The sequence below is a fragment of the Mugil cephalus genome, chromosome 13 (genome assembly GCF_022458985.1).
Source record: "Mugil cephalus isolate CIBA_MC_2020 chromosome 13, CIBA_Mcephalus_1.1, whole genome shotgun sequence".
Taxonomy (NCBI): Eukaryota; Metazoa; Chordata; class Actinopteri; order Mugiliformes; family Mugilidae; genus Mugil; species Mugil cephalus.
This window is the reverse complement of record NC_061782.1, coordinates 26,734,572-26,755,733: the sequence shown is the minus strand read 5'-3', so window position 1 is coordinate 26,755,733 and position 21,162 is coordinate 26,734,572. Positions and strand designations below refer to the sequence as shown.

Below are 21,162 nucleotides of genomic sequence, written 5' to 3'. Positions count from 1 at the left end.
AGTTGTCGGAAACATCAGAAACATGCTTAACTTGTTTCTGAACGAACCAGAAACCAGTGCCACTAATTGCCAGTAATGGCTGGCATGACATTTTAGGATACAATGATATCTGGAGGCTCAGTAAACACTTATGTCAGAACAGTCATCAGCACAAAAATGTATATGACTCACCTACTGACTATCACAGTATTCCAAGAGCAGATAAAACTCCAACAAAAATTATCCTGCTATATTGCCAAGGGTCCAGTAAAATAGTAAGTCCACACCAAGCATTTGATCTATAATGGCTACAGTGCGCTGCAGCACACATTCCCAATGCTCATTAGAATATGCATATTTTCCACATGTTCTTGATCGTTACTACTAGGCAATAAGAAATATAAGATATTAAATAATAATGAATATAAGAAATATACAGTGAGTAAAATAAGTATTGAACACATAATCCATACATACAAAGAAACGGGAGGTGGAAAAAGGCATGGAAAGGCAAGAGACCAGCTGAAATCTATCAGTCATCAGAAAGCTATCCTGTCCCTTGTCAGGGCAAATGAATATCAACTGGTTCAGTCCAAACTGATGGATTATAAAAAGGTGTGTCATTACCAAGGTGTCACACAAGGAACATTTCATGGTGGGTAAAAGCAAAGAACTCTCTCAAGACCATCGCAATCTTATTGTTGCAAAATATTCTGATGGCATTGATTACAAAAGGCTTTTCTGAACTTCTGAACGTTCCAGTGAGCACAGTTGGGGCCATAATCCGGAAGTGGAAAGAACATTATTCAATCTTATACCATGGTCCGGGATAATCCTCAATTCTGATTGGCTGCACATTAAAAAGGGATAACGGACATCCATAAGGATGTTCCGGTCAAATTACCTGATGACGGTTCTAAACGATTGCGCTAGCTCAAACGCTTTGGTAACCATGGCAACAGAAACACAGACACAGACTCTATCCAGTCGACCAAGGAAGGAGGAGAATACAGTTGTGTTGACAGTTTTAGGAGTCGGAGAGGTGGCATTAATCGCCATTTAAGAGACGTAAACATCATTAGCGACACGGTGTTCGAGACAAGTAATGCTGTTTTCAAGGCGATGCCAAAGCGTTCATCTTTCTTGCAATAAAAACGATTCAGGAAACTATCTGCGGACTCTATGGAAATTTCACATGATTCTATGGACACACGCGGTAATAAGTGCACTGGCCCTAATGTAAAAAACAACATTAACCTATTAATAATTGACCTAATATTTATTTATTTCGTAAGTGACCATCATATAAGCAGGTTAATGCCCTTCATGCCTCCGCATCGTCCACTAATTTCTGATAATGGACACCTCGTCAGGCATTAACCCTTACACGACCAGGTGCTCCTTACAAGATTTCTGAAAGAGGAGTGAAAAGAATCATCAGGAGAGTTGTCCAAGAGCCAAGGACCACTTGTGGAGAGCTTCAGAAAGACCTGGAATTAGCAAATAACAGGTAGCAGGTAATTGTTTCAAAGAAAACAATAAGCAATGCACTCAACGGCCATGGCCTAGCCTATATGCTCGCTCACCAGGCAAGACGCATTTCTGAAGAAAAAGCTTGCTGCACAACATTTGGACAAGCCTGTAAAATACTGGGAGAACACAGTCTGGTCAGATGAGAGCAAAATTGAACTCTTTGGATACCATAACACACACCATGTTTTTATAGAGGACAAAATGCACTGCACATCACCCCAAAAACACCATACTGACAGTGAAGTTTGGAGGTGGCATATGGAGGTTTCTGCATATGCTACTGGCAAACTTCATATAATTGAAGGGAGGATGAATGGACAAATGTACTGACACATTCTTGAGAAAAATCTGCTGCCATCTACCAGAATGATGAAGATGAAACAAGGGTGAACATTTCAGCAAGACAAAAACCCAAACACAGAGCCAAGGAAACTCTCAACTGGCTAAAGAGAAAGAAAATAAAGCTGCTAGAATGGCCCAGCCAATCACCTGACTTGAATCCAATGGAAAATCTATGGAAAGAACTAAAAATCAGAGTTCACAGAAGAGGCTCACGGAAGCTTCAAGATTTAAAGACTGCTTGTGTGGAAGAATGGGTCAAAATTGCACCTAAGCAATGCATGTAACTAGTTTTTCCATACAGGAGGCGTCTTGAAACTGTCATTACCAACAAAGGCTTTCTGACCAAGTATTATATTATTAAGCGTGTTCCAAACCTTTTCACTCTGTTATTTTACATTATTACACATAACTTAATTTCTGAACACATTTATTTTGTTTTCTTTCTATGTATGGATTACTTGGGTTGTTACCAACACCTGGTGAAAATTTCATGTCAGTAGAAACTGTGACTTTTTCAATGCTTATTTTACCCGCTGTATAAAACAATATGTACAAACAAAAGTGAACCTGTGTTATGGGTTGTTGCTCTATAATAACGCTGAATATGGGGTATTGCACAGCAGGAAATTGATGCACAGAAACTACTTCACATGGTGAGTCCAGAGTCCAATAATATACATGTCTACTAATATGATACCAAACAGCTCTAACCACGATCAACACTGTTTTATGCCTGTATTACAATCGACCTTGTCGCTCATGTATTAGACTTCACAGTCACAACACATCAAAAGAAGTAGAAGTCATCATCGGATATGGAGTGGCGGCTTTGGCTCAGTAGGTAGCGCAGGTTGTCCATGAACCAAAGGGTTAGCGGTTGGATCCTCCGAATGTGCCATATGCCTTGAGCAAGACACTGAACCCCCAGTTGCTCCCAGTGCAACTGGCACTGGTGTGTGAATGTGTGTGCTTGTGTGAGCGAATGGGTGAATGTGTCTCTGACTGTAAAAGCACTTTGAGTACCTTTGAGTAGGTAGAGAAGCATTATATAAGAGCATTTACCATATGATGGCCTACCAGGGATAGGGCACCATGTCAATGCCATCAAAAAAATCCTAGCTTTGTCTGTGTACATGTGTTCAATTCATTTTTTCATCAAAACGTAAAGTGAGATTGCGAGCAAAAAGGTATCAAAAAGCTGTTTTCAGGAAAAAAAAGATACACTTCTTTTCAGAATGTTCACAATGAGTTACCAGTTTTGATAAAGGAAAAGAAGAATAAACCAGTTGAATAGTAATATACCGTTAGACAAATAAAATAATTGCCTGAGTTATATGTGAACATTTTCAGATTTGTTACTGATATTGTAACAGTAAGTCATAATGACCTAGGCAATTATGCTATTAGGCTAATAATATGATGCCACTGCAACTGACTTTAATATCATTTATATTTCACATTCATTTAGGCATTTTTTCATCACTCGACCCCAGGTATATTAGGAGCGTTATTAGGACAAAGGGACATATGTTAATCACTAAACCCGATGACCAATGCTCCATCTCAACCAGGCTTGCTCTGGAGGTTTCAAGTTGACTTTTGTAAAGCGTCTATTGACGCTACATAAATAAAATTGAATTGAATATTGGCATGGGAATACAAATAACAAAAGTGTAAAGAAACCCTTTGACATAAATAAAACTCATCCTGGTGGAATTTCGACCAGGACAAAACAGAGGTTTTAGTCAATGGTTCTGAACACCAGAGAAAGAAACTTTTTTCCAAAATTACAGGATTTTAAGATATCACAATCTGTAAAAAGTCTGTACGTGATTTTTGACTCTGAGCTTAGCTTTATTCCGCATATCAAAAATATTACAAAGATAGGTTTTTACCATCTCAAGAATACTGTATAGCCAGAGTCCGCCCATTTCTCTCAGGCTAGCTCTGAGGTGCCGATGCATGTTTTTATCTTTTGTCGCCTGGATTATTGTAATACTCTGCTCTCTAATCTTCCTAAAAAAAATAAAAAAGCACTTTACCACTTCTACAAAATTCAGCCACTCGTGTGCTGCTGAGGACTAGAGGGCGAGAGCACATTACATCAGTTTTAAAGTCGCTGCATTGGCTCCCCGTGCGCTTCAGGATCGATTTTGAGGTTCTTTTAGTAGTTTTTAAATGTCTTAACGGTCTTGGGACTTCTTATTTGTCTGACCTACTTTTATCGTATCAATCCTCGCAAACCCTGAGGTCTTCCGGAACTGGCCTTTTAACAATACCACAAGTTAGATCTAGGACACACGGGGAGGTGGCATTCAGTTATTATGGCCCCCGACTGGAACTGGAGAACCTCAGGGCTGCAGACTGTTGATACTTTTAAAAAGAGGCTCAAGGCTCATCTTTTTAATCAAGCTTTTTCATGATTTTAATTCCTATTAACTCTATTGTATTACATTGGATTTGTAGTTATCTTATTTGTGTTTTATGTGGCATATTTTTACATTTTCATTTACTTACTTTTATAACCAGTTTTTATTGGTAAAGAGTGTTATTGGAGGAGTGGAGGAACTTTAATGAAACTGGTCTGATCTGGATGAATTATGAATGGCATTACTTGTTCTAGTCTGTGGGCAAGTGCTTTGTTGATAATTCTGATGTCAGCATTTATAAGAGGAATTGGATGTTAGCTTGACGATAGTGATGGTACTTTGTAGGTTTGAGAAGTATTGTATTTTTGTGTAATTTCAGTGATGAGTGTTATGAAGAGTGAGTGTTGTGTGAGTGTTATCGGTAGTGTGCTTGTTGGCTATTGTGTTAGTCTTAGCTTTACCTTTTTGGTGCTTAAACCCAGTGTGTGGTATCTGAGCAGGTGGTTGTTTTTTTGGTGTGTGTACTTGAGTATTTAGATAGCATGGCAGACTCTAAGCTGGATGAATTTGTGTGCAATTATTTGCTATTGCTAAATATTATGGTGTCATTGTTTCAACAACCTTTCATAAAAGTGACTTAAAGACTATCATCATCATGATATCATCATCTGGGGCGCGTATGTGGCGTGGTCACAGCTCCATGGTAGATTGTGGCAATTCAAGTCAATGTGAGTGTTTCAAGTAGGCATACTGTGGCGCGTTCCAAGAGCGTCCCAGAAGCTGTGCTGCTAAAAATATGTGGCTGTTCTATTTTTCCCGCTTGAAGCTTGGAAACCACGTCAATAGGAGTAGATCGATTCAGATCAGAAGTCCATTGTTGGAAAACAGACCATGTGCAGCCTTTTACTTTACTTTAAAATGTCTATATTGGCTTCAACGTGTTTCAACAGTGTTCATACAGGCAAATAATTGTTTTCTTTGACTATTGTTCTTTTTAAACACCCAGTACTTGACATCAATTATCACGCAATGTTTGAATCCTCGTGTGATCTCGTCCACCAGTAGATGCTCTGTTCGAAGATGTGCCTGGTGTGGCAGGGTATGGTGCAGCGACAAAGGCAGTGGTGCATCAAAACGCAATCGTGCCACAGACACTTTCAGTGGATCCAAGGCATAAGAATGTGTGGGCCATCCTGTTGCACTGCAAGTCATGGATAGTACTTTCGTAACGTGTGTAAGACCTTTTCTGACTTTGACCAGTGGTGCTCATCCTGCAAGGCCAACAATTTTGCTTTGCTGTGTGAACGGTCGCTTTTGGAGGAATTTAAAAACAGTTTGCCTGAACGTTTTGTGTTATACAAAAGATGTCATCTTCAAAACAGGCAGTATTTATGGCAAATTAATTCAGTGAACAAAACTCGGTTCACCAAGCGTAAGCCTATAAATCCTGAATTTTCTCTGCACACTGGTAAGGTGACACATTCACAGCAGGCAGCAGTTGCAAAGCCACCAAAGGGTGTGGGTTTAATTAAAACAGTCTCGCCAAGACTACAGACTACGTTTCCCACACAGGCAAGCCAGAGGCCCAGCACCCAGTCACCATACTGCATGACCTTGGACATTCAGTCATTCCTCATGGCTAGTGTCCTGCCTTTGGGTGCAGAGGATGTACTGGAACGAGTCCAAAAAGGCGTTGAATAAGGTCAGCTGGACTTGTAGAATTTCTTGAAGATGTTTCGCCACTCATCCGAGTAGCTTCTTCAGTTCTGATAAACTAGTGGGAAATTGAGGTTTAAATAGGAATAAACTCTGTGGGTAACACCCACCTGAAACTTACTTGACCAGAAACTGGAGTCACTAATTACCATAATGCCCCCCCCCCTCCCCAGTTCCCCCAGTATCTCCAAGACTACAGACTATGTTTCACTCACAGGCAAGCCAGAGGCCGAGTGCCCAGTCACCATACAAACCTTATCCTATGATAAGTTAGCCTATTCAACCTTATTCAACGCCTTTTTGGATTACCATGACCTGGATGACTGAGAACCTTCACAGACGTACTGGAACGAGTTTTGTGCATGCACCTTTTCGTGTGTATTCCAGACATATCTCTGGTTCCTTCCCAGTAGTTGTTCGTTTCTGTCTCACCATTGACAGCATTGAGTTTATCATGGGGAACAACATAGCCGGGGATAAAGTTCCTACACCAGAAGTGGTTAATGTGCCTATTGCATATTCAGATGATGAGCTAAAATGCCATCGTCCAAATGTGTTCACAGTGTGTGTTTTGACTCGAGCTCAGGCCAAACAGAGCCACTGTCTCGAGTGGCCCTCATCAGTGTCCTCTCTTTCTTCCAGAGCTGCATAAAAGGCGGTTTGGTAAAGAACCCTTAACCTTGCCAAGTGTGAATTTGGAAATGCTGTTGTTACTTATCTGGTCAAACAGGTGGGTCACGGTCAAGTCTGTCCGCCCTGTGTGTTCAGCTCCTTGACTCACATTCTCAGAGAGATACGGGAAGGCAACCAAAAACTTGCCACCCAACACGATTCCAAGCTGATGGAGATTAATAGTGCTATCATGAATCTGGATAAAACAATAAACAGCCTGGTCACGAGAGTCACAGAAACCCGCATCAGCGATGTGGAGGATACGCTTAAGGGTCTGGACAAAACAGTGCTTGAACTACGTAAGCAGAATGAATACCTGCTTGAAAAAGTTGATCAGCTCAAAAATTACAGCAGGTGTAACAACATCCGAGTCATTAATCTACCAGAGGGTTGTCAAAGCGCGAATCTGGTTAAGTTTTTCACTGACTGGCTCCCTTCCACTCTGGGCTCTGACAACTTCCCCGACCCCATCATCATCGAGCAGTGCACAGGGCACTCTACCTGAGAGCCATCATAATAAGATTTCTGAAATATCAAGACAGGGAGAGGGTCCTGTGCACCGCTGCTTCAAAGGAGAGAAACACCATTTAACATAATGGCACACCTGTCATGCTTTTCCCTGCCATGAGGCCTGCTGTCGCCAAACGCCAGAAGGAATACGAAGAGGTGAAGAAAGAGCTTGTGGCCAAGAAGCTACCGTTTGCATTGCTCCATCCTGCTACACTGAGAATTCTCCACGACAGCCGACAACGATTCTTCAAAACACCTAAAGAAGCCATGTCATTCATTCATAAACTGCATCCTGAAGGTGAGGATGAACATGAGTAAAGGTTGACTGCTGGTGATGCGTTCACTGACGCATGGGACATTTAACTTTCAACTGGACATTTTTGGTTAGTGTAACCTACCTTTATATAGTAGTCATAACCTCGCTTATACTTTTGTTCACTTATAGTCGTTGAGAGTATTTTAGATACAACAACTAATAACATAAATACTGTAATTTAATTTAACCTGACCCATCTTACCTTACAACAACATTGCTTGTATTTGATTTATTCAAGAATTATTTCTGAAAGTGTCTGAATGTTTTGGGAATTCGTTGATAGTGGGAGATTTCAACTTCTGAAGTTCTCGATAGGTCTTCAAACACTCTAGTGACCAGGACTAAAGCAGCCAGATCCACATTGGCCTTTATGAAGGACCTAAATCTTTGTGATGCCTTGAGACACCTGCACCCCACATTACTCCTTCTATTCATGTCCACATAATTCCCACATTTAGAGATGGCGTCTAAACCCAACTCTGCTCAAGAAACCTAATTTTTGTCAGTTCATTAGGAACCAAATTAAGTTCTTTTGCGAAACAAACTGTCCCTCCACATCCAATAGCTTTGTAATATGAGACGCGAGGAAAGCCTACTTCAGAGGACAGATCATTTCTTACACCAGAGGTTTAAAGAAAAAACACATGGTTGAAATAAATTATCTGGAGAGGGAAATCTCGCATTTGGAGAAGGAACATCAAATATCTCACTACAGAGAAATATACCTATCATTAGTAAACAAAAAGCTCAAATATAATCTGTGGAACACCTACAGAATAGAAAAAAATATCCTAAGAACCAAACAGAGAATGAATTATGAATTGGGAGAAAAGGCACAGAAAGTTCTGGCCTGGCAATTGAAGGCAGAGGAGGCCTCGAGAGCTATCAATTCCATAGAAACCCAAAAGAAATGAATGACTGTTTTTAAAACTACTATTCCTCATAATATACAACAGAATCCCCAGATGATCTTAGCATGATTGAATTCATTTTTATCAAACATTGACCTACCAAGACTGACGGAAGAGGAACAGGAGATTAGTTCCTTCCTCACACAAAAAGAAATCGAAGAAGCCATCTCCTTTTTAAAATTCTAGTAAATCGCCCGGTGAAAATGGTTTTCTCCCTGAATATTATAAGGAATTTAAAGACCTGCTTGTCCCCCCTTTTATGGTTGTTGTAAATTTCGCAACTGAAACTCAAACCCTGCCCAATTCCTCCTCAATGGCCATAATAACAGTTATTCATAAGAAAAACAAGAACCCCACAAAATGCTCCTCTTACGGGCCAATTAGCCTTCTTAATGCAGATTTTAAGGTTATTTCTAAGGCTTTGACCAATAGAGTAAATAGGTTCCTCCCCAAACTTATCAATATAGAACAAACAGGTTTTTTATAAAGAAATTACTTGTAACTGATAATCTTCATAGACTCTTCAACATCATTCATTTGGCTGACACCAAAACAATAGATGCCAAAAAGGTCTTTGATTGCCTTGAATGGCCATATCTCCTAAAGGTCCTTGAGAGTTTTGGGTTTGGCATGTCTTTTATTAATTGGGTGAAAACCCTATATCACAAACCACAAGCAAAGATAGCCACAAATGGTATATCACACTACAAAGCAGCAGCAGACAGGGTTGCCCGCTCTCAGCCAGGCTTTTTGTCTTGGCACTAGAACCACTGGTACAAGCAGTGAGACAAGACCCAGACATAAAAGGTGTCCAAGTTGGTCAACAAATTCACAAAATTAGTTTATTTGCTGATGATGTAATTTTATTTCTCACGGACCCAACCCAATCTCTTTCCAAGCTACAAGCTCTTCTAAACAGTTATAGCATAATATCAGGCTACAAGGTCAACTATGGAAAAAGTGAAATACTCCCCCTAACTAAAATTGACTAGAATGGACTATGCCAAACAAACTCCTTTAAATGGGCTCAAAAAAAGGTTTACATACATGGGTATCCAGGTGGATAGCCCCTTGAAAAACCTGTTTAGACTGAACTTTCCTGTACTGATCCAAAAAATAGAAAAAGTCCTCAACAGGTGGACAAACCTACCCCTCACCCTTTATGGCAGAGTCAGCTGTATAAAGATGAATATTTTTGCCTAAGATGCTGTAAATATTTGAGTCCCAATCCCTAATAGCTTCTTTAAAACCCTTAATAAAAGCATAAATGGATTAATCTGGAATCATAAAGTACCTAGAGTAAGCCTAGAGAAATTATCATGGGATTACAAGATAGGTGGCCTGTGACTCCCCAACTTTAAATTCTACTAATGGGCAGCACAAATGAGGTTTCTCTTACCACAGTTTGAACAAGACTCTGTCTCCTCTTGGACACAAATTGAAATGTATGACCTTGATGAAGAGGTGAAAAGTGATTTATAAATGGAATCCCCGAAGTATTATTAGTAAAAGCAAGAACCCGCTTACTATCCACCTGGTCAGAACATGGTATGAGGTTCATAAAATTATTGGAGTGAAGGTTGATCTGTCACCTAAAACACTCTTATAGAAAAATAAACTCATACCAATGTTCTCTGATAACAAATTTTTTCAACTCTGGCATGATAAAGGGATCATGTACTTTGAACAATGTTACATTAATAGTACCTTAACGTCCTTTTAACAGCTAAAAACAAAATATGACTTGTCCAACAAACACTTCCTCTGTTACCTACAACTGAGAACATTCTTGAAAAAAAGCTGGGGGGAACAAATGACACTGCCTGACCTGACAAAAGTGGGAGAAATATTTCACAATACCAAAGGTCCAAAACATTTTATTAGCCAGGTGTATTTAACAATAATGAAAGACTATCCAAAACAAAACATACACCGATCAAAAGAGAGGTGGAAGTCTAACCTTGGCATTACAATACATGAGGACCTGTGGTCTGACCTGTGTCGGAATAGCCTACTTGCCACTATAAATGCCAGATTCAAACTGGTCAACTATAACTTTCTTCACCAACTCTACCTCACCCCTCAAAAATTACACCGGTATAATGATATATGATATGATATATGCGACACACTGACTAAAATCGTGGATACACTGATTCCAATACATCAGGAGTCGGCAACCCGCAGCTCTTGCTTCCCTCTGCTGCAGCTCTCCTTGGCGAGTGGTGCTGAGCAAGGATGCTGATCAAAGTCGTTTTTCACGGTAACTGTCTCAGAGAAGCGGCAACTGTTCACTCAGTAGTGAACAAGCAAGAGATATGGAACAACTGACTTGAATGCCACACCACTCACACTCATGGTCGTAACATCAAAAAACACTTAACTCCCACAGTGCATTCAAATGTATTTTAGTTTAGTTTGTTAGTTTTTTAAATATAATTCTAAATTTGAATTTATGGTGATCTTGTAACATTAAAATAAAATGTGTTTAATTTTTTGTCGCTCACAATATACGTCACGACTGCCAATGTGTGACACCTGCCGGCAGGTCCAGTCCGCTATTTGTTGAACTTTTCCACTGGAGGTAAGCCAACCATGGATAAATCCCTGTTATGTATGCATAAATACAGTTTTGTTTTCTCTGTAGCAGTTCTGGAGACAATATAGTTTTTGTTTTTTTTTTTGTTTGTTTTTTTAGCATAGGGGTAGAAAACGATAGTGTTACATTCAACATGCTTTTTTTTCCACGAGTTTGGACTGTTTGGACCGGGAGCCAGTGGAGGGACGGTAGGACTGGCGCGATGTGGTCGCGTTTTCTCTTGCCAGTGAGAAGGCGGGCAGCGGCATTCTGGACAAGCTGCAGACGGTTGATAGAAGACTGATCCAGACCAACGTAAAGGGAATTGCAATAATATAGTCTAGTGGTTACGAAGGCGTGAATCACCCTTTCGAAGTCTGCGGCAGAGAAATAGGACTTGGTCTTGACTAAAAGGCGTAGCTGGAAGAAGCTGGTCTTAATTACAGCACTGATCTGTTCGGCTAATGTGAACTGGCTGTTGAAAACCACCATTAAATTTTGGAGTTGAAAGGACTCTAGGGAGCTGTCTGAAGGTGTATTGCCTCCAAGCAGGATAACCTCTGTCTTGGACTCATTGAGATTAAAAATTTTGAGCTCACCCAAGATTTGACATCGCTCACACAGTCGAGTAGAGGCTGCAGCACCTCCTTACTTAAGGACCTGAGTGTCAAGTAAACCCGGATGTCGTCAGCAAAACAGTGAAAAGAAATCGTATGCTTCCTGAGGATATCACCTAAGGGCAACATATATAACAGGAAAAGGACAGGGTCAAATAGGACCTGAACCAGCTGAGGGCGGAGCCTGTAATGGCCACGGACTGCTTGAGACAGTGTAGCAGGATCGTGTGGTCAACTGTATCAAAGGCGGCTGACAAGTCTAGAAGTACCAGGATAACGGGGTTACATGAATCTGCAGCTAAAATCAAGTCATTGAAGACTTGCAGCAGGGCAATTTCAGTACTGTGTCGAGGTTTGAAGCCAGACTGAAACTTTTCATAAATGTTGTGCTAGGATAAAAAAAAATCTCATCTGAGACTGGTGTTGATCAAAAGTTGGATACTCTTGCCAACTGAGTCAAAAACTTGTCTGAGAAGTTTGGGCGGTAAAGTGTTCGAGGGGGATCTAGTGGGTCGCAGATGGAAGACAACATCTGAAAGTTGGGCAGGGGACAGGGGGTCAAAGTGGGCCTAGCACAGGGCTGGGTGGGTCCAAGGGCTGAGGCTTTTTTAGAAAGAAAAAAGTCATTACAGAGAGAAGGAGTTGGCACCAGGGATGGGACATCACAGGGATTAATGAGGTGAGTTGAGGACATTAAACAAAACTTGGGGCTTACGGCTGCTGTTGGAGACTACGGCAGAGAAGTAGGCAGCTTTGGCAGCTTTGACCGCTCTCTGGTAATCAGACAAGCAGCTATGAAGAGTTTGTCAGGAGAAAAGGAGATGATCTTTTTTCCATTTTCTTTCAGCGCACCTGCATGCGCGTCTGAAGGCGCGAGTTCCTTCATTTAACCATGGCTGACTGAACGGTGCATTTGGTGCATTTCAGTCTGAGAGGAGCGACAGAGTCCAGGATCTCAGAGCAAGTGGAGCCGAAGAGAAGCAGAATGTCATCAGCATTAAGAGAACAATTTTCATCCAGCGCATATAACGGGGAGTCAATGAAAGTGGCTGAAAACTGTGTTGCCGTCACAGGAGTGATAGCGCGCTGGCGGTGCGCAGGGGCAGTAGGTTTGTCCACTGAGTCTGGCAGTAATAAGCTAAACAGCACAGGTAAGTGGTCGGATAAATATGCTGTTGCACAGATTTCATTGACAGAGTCAGACAAACCATATGACAGGACAAGGTCTAAGGTGAGTAGCGACAGTTATGTGCTGGGTAAAATCAAAAGAGTTGATCAGGTTTAGAAACTCCCTGCTCAGAAGATGGGATTCACATCATACATGAATGTTAAATTCACCAGAAATTAAAATGATCGTATTTCACTACGATCCCGGACAGGAAATCCGCAAAATTTGCTGTATTTCAGTGGACGGTACACAATGACATACAGGGTAGACATACCAAATTCGAAAAGCTGCAGTTCAAAGGTGGAGTAGCTTAGCACGGGCTGTGTCAAACGGCACTGGAGATCGGATTTGAAAACTACTACCCAAGGAGCGGGGTGAGCTGAAGAAAGAGCAGCCCGGGGGAAGGAGTTCCAAGAACAGAGTGTTGTCGCCAGTGGGTACCCAAGTTTCCACCACAAGAATAACATCCAGTTTGCGGGAGCAGAAAAAGTCATTTAACAGGATAGTTTTATTAACAATTGACCTAGCGTTCAGCAGGGCCATGCTGAGATTACGCACTGGGCTGGCTGGCTCTGCTGTGCGTCTCAGCAGGCGAAAATTGCCATGATGGACTCCGCAATAGTGGCGCCGGCGAGAGAATGACAGCAGAGCGGGGATAGAAGTTCCAGGCACCAGTGAGTGCGAAGGTGATGGATCCGCCCTGTATGTCTGGAGCCATCGCCTTCGCACTCACTGGTGCGATCCCCGCTCTGCTGTCAGTCTCTTGCCGGTTGAGAGCCGGGCAGAAGGAGCTGGTCCCATGCGCAGGCCGATCAGGAAGGAGGAAGAGGCAGCCAGGTAAGCCTTGAGTCTGACGAGCACACCGCTGTGTTTTCCCTGTCGTCTGAGGCGCTTTCTCCAGGGAAAGGGGTAGGGGAGCCGCTGGGGGTACTGCCCAGAGGCGGGGTACAGCCTCCGGCAGCGATTCCTTTGGGGGAGACAGCGCAGGTGGTCAAAAGTTGAGCGATCAGGAGGCAGTAGGGCCTCGAACAAAGCTCCAATTTCAAAGGAGAACCTGGCAATTGTATGCCAGTACAGCAGAGGCATCCTGGCAGGCGTAGCAGCAGAAACAGCAGAAACAAGGTAGCAGCAAACAGTAAAGTGAGACAGCAGGAGGAGCGAGGTGGACGGCGTGCCACCACAGGTGCCATCTTGCCAAAAGATGAGAGATGATCATATATGTTATGAGAAATAAATATGACATATTTTTAAAGGCAGGCATGATGTCCAGGCATAATGTTTAAGATGTCTTAGTGACATATTTGTCACAATGTAATAATTGTCCTTTCACCTACAGACTTCATTTAAACTTTAAAATGTAGACACAAGCCTTGTGTATTGGTGTATTAATCCTCGTTTTGATAGGTCTTATCGTCGTTGATCAATCACTGTTCAATGACCATGATCTTTTTCGCCTGAAAATTTTCTCTTTCCGCGCTCGTCCCGGCCACAATTTACACACTAGACACATGATTTTTTTCCACAGTTGTAGACAAACTTGTTGTGTCTCAGCAAAGCAGTGAGACGTACAGAATTTAAACTGCGAGCCTCTGTTCGCGGTAAAGTACCTGTCTGCTCTCCATTCACTCCAATGCAAAGATTTTCTGAGAAAAGAAGAAGGACCTTTGTCTTTAACTCGCGAGTGTGTGCAAAATATTTACTCTAGAAGGTCAAAAACCATATCACAGTCTTCAGGAAGGTGTTACGACGCCCACGGTCTGCTTGTTTTTCTGATAAAAGCTACCGTTTTGTCACAGTAAGCCAAAATGTGAGACCAGCGAAAAGGAGGGAAATCTAGCTCTTTTCTGTGTCCCGGATCCGCGTGCTTCTGCTGTCATTGACGACCACTGTGAGTTGCCATGGCAACCTCTGAGCTGCAGCTCTGGGCCTCAGCTGAGACCAATTCGTTAATCAGGGACTCCTCTGATGTCTCTGCTGTTAATACAGCTGATCCCTGTGTCCCATTCATTTATGTTACAACAATGCACACCAACACACACACCTCCCCACCCACACAGGTAACTTTGTAATTGCAGTTACAGACACACACAGGAAGAGTAGTAGGATACACACATATGCGTGAGTTAGTGCACATTACTCTCACACATACACACACACAAACAAAAAAACACCCATCGCTCATCAATTTTAGCATGATTTCTTGTTTTCGATAGCTTTGATATAAAACTTATTCCATGTTTCGATGACTGCCTTTTCTGTGTTGGGTGGTGATGTTTAGTAGGGGTTTAGGGGCCATGGTCTTAAAGTACCATGCATGATGACTTGATATTCATTAACAATGAATCAGTGTCACTTCAAGCAAGGACAGGTGAATACCATTTCATGAAAGCTTGAGAACTTGATTCTGAGCACAGCACACATACTATGTTTTTGATATCTCTCTGAAATGTGTCACATTGATTTTCAGCACCTTATGTTAAATGTGAAAAAATCTTAATTTTCTTTACAACACAAATCTGCTGTAGACTTTATGTGCGAGTTGTTCGTGTGTTGTTTTACCAGCGTTCCTGTACTCAAACAGACGAGGGTCAGCTTTGATGGGAATGAGACCCAGTCGCTGGGCCAGCACTTCATCCTGGACAATGGACGTATTGTTATAGATAAACACCTTTTCTATTGCCATGGTAGGCACCTGCAAGGAAAGCCGTTACAATGTATTAGTAATGCATCAAATAAAAAATAAAAAAACTCGTCTCTTATAAGCTGCCCAAAATGCACAAAATTTAAGGCATTCAGACACAGGACAGATAAGATAATTATGTACACATTTTCAAAGGTAAAAAAAAAAAAACAGTGTCAAATATATACATATAATGTATGCCACCAATGAAATATGACAAAAAAGACTGAATGGGAATCTCACCTCTGCTAATAAGATCCTTCTGAAGGCATTGGCAATGGCAGCATCAATCCCCACCATGTCAAACTCCATACTGCTCTCATCCAGATGCACTACGTCAATTCTAAAATTCTGAAAACAAACAAGAACTTGTCAGCTGCTCTTTATTGCCAAAAGTACTTGCTAAATTCTGATGAATTAAGGTGTTCCAATCACTTCCATGACCACAGGTGCATAGGACAAAGCACCTGGGCATGCAGATTGCTTTTACAAACATTAGTAAAAGAATGGGTCCCTCTAAAGAGCTAAGTGAATTCCAGCATGTTACTGTGATAGGATGCAACCTGTGCAACAAGTCCATTTGTGAAATTTCCTCAACACTAAATATTCCACAGTCAACTGTCAGTGGTATTCTAACAAAGGGGAAGCAATAGGGAATGACAGCAACTCAGCCACAAAGTGGCAGGCCACATAAAGCAATAAAGCGGGGTCAGCAGACTTTCTGCAGAGTCAATCAGAACAGACCTCCAAACTTTGCGACTTTCAGATTAGCACAAGAACAGCGAGAGCTTCACGTAAAGGGTTTCCATGGCCGAGCAGCTGCATCCAAGCCATACATCACCAACTGCAGACTTTGCTCCTACTCTAGAGTGAGTAGTGGCCCCCCTTTCCGATTGTCCTGTTATGTCATATAGCTAATAAACAACTGGAGTCATTTATTTCAAACAACAACAAGATGTATAATAGCACATCTTTTTTAATCTCGTATGTAATGTGCACACTACTTATGGTGCAGATAAGATGTGCCCTGTCCCTCAGGTGGTTCTCCTACCGACTCCGTTTACCAACTTCTTCTGCGATCGACTTTTTTCTTTTGGTTCAGGGGTCATACGCGTTATGTGGGTGTCTTAATTGGATAAGGAGAACTCTGATATTAATCGGAGTAACATGTTTACATGCACTTAAGTTGTCCAGGTTTGTAAACCGAGCACTGCGCAAGCCTGTCTAAAAACTACCACCATCGTTCCAGTGTCCGAGCAGAATATCACCTCCCACAGTGACTATAGGCCTGTTGCTCTCACATCTGTAGTCTCCAAGTGCTTCAAAAGACTGATCCTTCTAAGTCATTTGAGTTTCAAGATGGCTTCCAAACTGTGGAATTCAGCTCTGTCAATCTACCAAAATCTCTTTGAATCCGCAGATTTAGGTAAAGTTTATTAACTGAAATGCTTTAAAGCATTGGATTATTTTCTGTTAACTTTTAAAGCATTTTGATGGCCATGTGCCACACATGCTGAAACAGTGGATCACCTGTAATATCTGCAGGAAAGTTTTACTTTCCGTCTTCTATTTTACTTTTTTCTTTTGGATTAACTGAAAAAATGTTGGCAAAGAAATTGGCAGAAGAAATGTAGGAGAAAAGTCTCAGAGCTGAGCAATGTTGTGACACAATAAGTGGGACTGCTGGAGTAGGTAGAAGAGGTGAGACTGTAAGTGAGAAAGACAGGAAAACTGATAAAAATTCAATCACTGGCCCAACAAGGGCTTAGTTTCCTTGTTGACAAAGACATTCCATTGGAAAGTCACAATATAGCTGCTTGCCACATGATTCCTCAAAAACATAACAAAAACCAAACTAAAGTTATCAAAATCTGATTTATGAGTAAAAAACAAACTTTAATTGCTAAAGAATGCAAAGAAATCAAGGGCATAGGACTGTACATAAATGAACACCTCACCGAAATTACGAGACAAGCCAGAATTCTGTAGAAGGGAATGATAAAGATCCATGGTACTCCAGAGCAGGCCAAAGTGCTAGTCATTAGAGACATCATATCATATTCATTGGTTTAAATTAATAAGATGAATAACATGATGAATAATGAAATCCTGTGAATGTCATCCAAAGTCATTTTTTTTCTTGATGACAAGAAGACAAGCACTTCCATCAGGATGTAAATATTAACTGTGAATACTACACTGAAGGGATGTTTAATTCTAAAGTTGAAGGCAGACCCTCCAGAATTTCACGATTTGCAACTTCAACGCAAATTCAACCAATCCTCGCAAATTACGGTCAGTGTTGCAATTTAAACCACTCAGTGAAACTTTCCCACAACTTGAGTCTTGAGCTTGCTTCTGTGTTTACATTCAAGTGGAGAAACATAAAGCAGGTAACACGCCTGAAGATATATCAAATCAAATCAAACAACTTTATTTATCCCAAATAGGGCATTTCAGTTTGCAGTCTCCAGGCACGTGAAAAACAAAACAAAACAAACAAACCAAATGCAGGACAGCACATAAACCAAACAATTCCCTCCGTCAGTAGCAAAAATCAGTGTGAGGGTAGCAACAATATCCAATCCGGACCACAGTGCAAAGAATCACAGGACAAAATGACGGGAATAATAATAAATACATTTCCACATTATGGCTGGAATGAAGAAATGACTAATTGCTGCTATCAGTAGCATTTAGCAGCTTGATAGCTGAGGGAATAAAAGAACTGGGGTATCTATTTGTTTTCCTTGGAGGGGCAAGATACTGCCATCTGGAAGGCATTAAACGAAACTCCTGGCTGAGGATATGGTCAGGATTGCCCATGACCTGTCTGGCTTTCTGGACTACATGTTTTTTCCAGAGGGAGTTCAGGTCTGTCAGTTGAATTCTTCTCCTTTACTGACAATCCATAAAACCAACTAATAAAAGGTCAAAAGACTTTCAATAAATGAATGATAAAAGTTACATAAAATGTTCTTAGAAACATTAAAAGACTTCAGCTTACACAACAGATATATCCTTTGTTGACCCCTTTTAGCGATCGACTCTGTGTTTGCATTAAACTTAACTTTGGAGTCAAACATGTACTTATATGTCTCAACAATTTCAACATTATCTCTGTGGATGGTGCTGGCTACTGGCTTAAGCTGAAATCAATTACAAACTACTTAGTTTTTGTTACATTTAGATCCAGGAAGTTATCGTCACACTAGTTCACAAATGAAGACAGTGCATAGCTGTGGTCTGATTGGGGCCCCTGAAGGAGTCATATTTGGACAGTACTCTTGCGCAGACCTACAGCTGTCTGTGTACATAATAAATAACAAAGGCCAAAGGACACAGCCCTGTAGAAAACCTGTATTTGAGGTGATGACAGAGGACATGCTGCCATTCGCAAATACTCTCTGAATTCGGTCAGTTAAAAAGTTTAAGAGCAACAGTAGAATCTGATCTGGTAGATTAGATTAGATTGCTCAATTAAAATATGAGGCTGCATCTTATTAAAAGCTGAGGAAAAGTCAGCAAATAAAAGCCTTGCATGTGCACTAGGTTTTTCAAGGTGCTTGTACAACCTGATAAAAATCTTAGCATCATCTACACTTTTCCCAGACTGATAAGCAAACTGGAGAGGATCCAGTTTGCCATTAATCAAAGAAGCAATGTCTTCTTTGAGTATTTTCTCAAAGACCTTCATCACAAGGGACATTAAAGCAAATGGCCTAAATTCGTTGAGCTCCCTTGGATTATTATTTTTTAAGACAGCAATTATGGTAGATGTTTTCCATATAGTTGGTCTCTGGCCACTCTCGACACACATTAAGAAAAGTGATGTAAACACTTTGCTGAGCTGGTCAGCACAGTGGCGCAGAGTGCGTCCACAAATAGAGTCTGGGCCGGCAGCCTTACGTATATTAACTCTCTTAAGAAGATCTGTGACATTTCCTGAGTGATTACAATGCCATCCTGAGGTGACAAAGATTCCCCCATTGTGGAAATATCCCCCAAAAAAATCAGATCTTTCAAACCGAGAAAAAAAAATTATTAGCCAAGTTGTCATCATCCACACTGTTTACCTAAATGCCATAAATTTTATACCTCTCCAGGCTGCTCTGAGGTCATCACTACAATGTTGGCTTTCAATTTTCTTTTTGTACTTTATTTTAGCCTTCCTTATTTCAACCTTAACTTCCCTAGAAACTGTTTTTTTTTTTGTCCAGGGGATCTCCAGAATAGAAAATTCTTTTGTTTTTATTAATCACTGCTTTCAGTTCTTTAACTACCCAGGGCTTGTTATTTGGATAAGTGACCACTTTTTTGGTTGGAATTACCAAGTCCACACAGAATGTAATATATGATGAGATGGAAAGAAAGAAAGATCATTTATATCATCACACCCATCATAAAAACAGTCCCAGTCTCTGACCAGATTTTCACGGTTCTTTCCTCCTGCTCCAGACATCTGAAGGACAGTTTGTACACAAGCATGAGATAGACACTACTGTGGTAGGATGCACATATTGCTCATATGTCTTCAAGGTCTTTTTTAAATTGCAATGATTAAAATCACCAAGGACAAACTTAGGTGCGTCCGGGCAGATGGAGTCCAGTTTATGCGTGACGTCATCGCAGCAGAGGCGTTTGCTCACGGGTGGATGTACACTAATGTGTAAAAGAGATGTTGAAATTTGCGAGGCAAATAAAGGGGGCGTAGAGAGTTAGACAGTAATTCCACGTCAGTGGTGCATATCTTTTCTCTGATACAGTATTACAGTAGGGCTGGTTCACGTAGAAGCAGACTCTTACTCCTCGGTTTTTGCCGGTAATCTCTTGTGACCGGTCCATACGAATTGGGCTTCCACAACCAGTTAGGATCAGGTCAAAGTTTTGGTCTATATCACCTAGCCATATTTCAGTGAAGGCAAGAAGACAGGTATCTTTTACTTCCCGTTTAAACTTGGCGTACGTCTCCAGTTCATATGTTTTGTGACAAATAGATTGAACATTTGACAGCAGAAGAGAAGGAGGTGGTGGTAGTTTGCAGCGATTGTCAAGCCGGAGAGTCGTTAATCTCTGTTGAATGCCGTGTTTCCGATGGCTCAGCTTCTTAGCCAGCCTGCGGAGCTCAACGGATTGCGCCAGCTGTGGAAGACTGGAAAGACAGGAGAAGTTCTCAGCTGAGAGTAACTCTCCCAAACATGCAATGTCCTTCCATGATATTACAGATGAGATGCAGCAACAGTGCTGAGAAGCAAAAAAAGTGCAAAAAGCTTCACGGTTGTCCCCAGTAGTATGCCAAACACACTTAAAAATTGTTTTAAAAAGACAAATAAACACGGACTGACTGGAGGGACTGCTGGGTCGCATGCTGAGGAGCGCCTCGCATATAGTTTCTCAGCCAGGAACGGTACAGCTGCTGCCAGATCACCAGAAAGTGCAGTTGGAGACTCTGCAGAAAAACAGACAAACCAACAGCTTGGAAGAGAAACCAAGATCTTGGCGTCCGAGGGTTTCTTCAGGGACCATGTATGTTTTGGTCATTAGATTTTCCGTTCAGAAGAGGATATTAAAAAACAAAAACTTAGTGGTTATTTGATTTTCATTTTAAAATTCAAAAATTATAATTAAAATTCAAAGCATTTTTCATTACCAGGGTCAAGAGGGATGACAAAACCTTAAAAAAAATGGTTGATTTTCATTTTCTGTTTCTAAAAATAAAAAATAAAATCATTAGAAGACAGAACTTTTGTTTCATTTTGTGCGCCCGGAAG

The 21,162-nt window shown here is 41.1% G+C and overlaps 1 protein-coding gene across 3 annotated transcripts in view; it reads right to left on the bottom strand.

Moving 5' to 3' along the window:
* The window catches only part of polr1c (RNA polymerase I and III subunit C), a 42,639-nt gene that overhangs the window by 4,105 nt on the left and 17,372 nt on the right, over window positions 1-21,162 (bottom strand). For all 3 annotated transcript variants that reach the window (XM_047602548.1, XM_047602551.1, XM_047602550.1), the window contains exons 3-4: window positions 15,635-15,742; window positions 15,271-15,403 (exon numbers count right to left, since the gene is read on the bottom strand). In XM_047602548.1, the coding sequence (XP_047458504.1) occupies window positions 15,271-15,403; window positions 15,635-15,742 (241 nt within the window). The remainder of the gene's footprint in view (window positions 1-15,270; window positions 15,404-15,634; window positions 15,743-21,162) is intronic.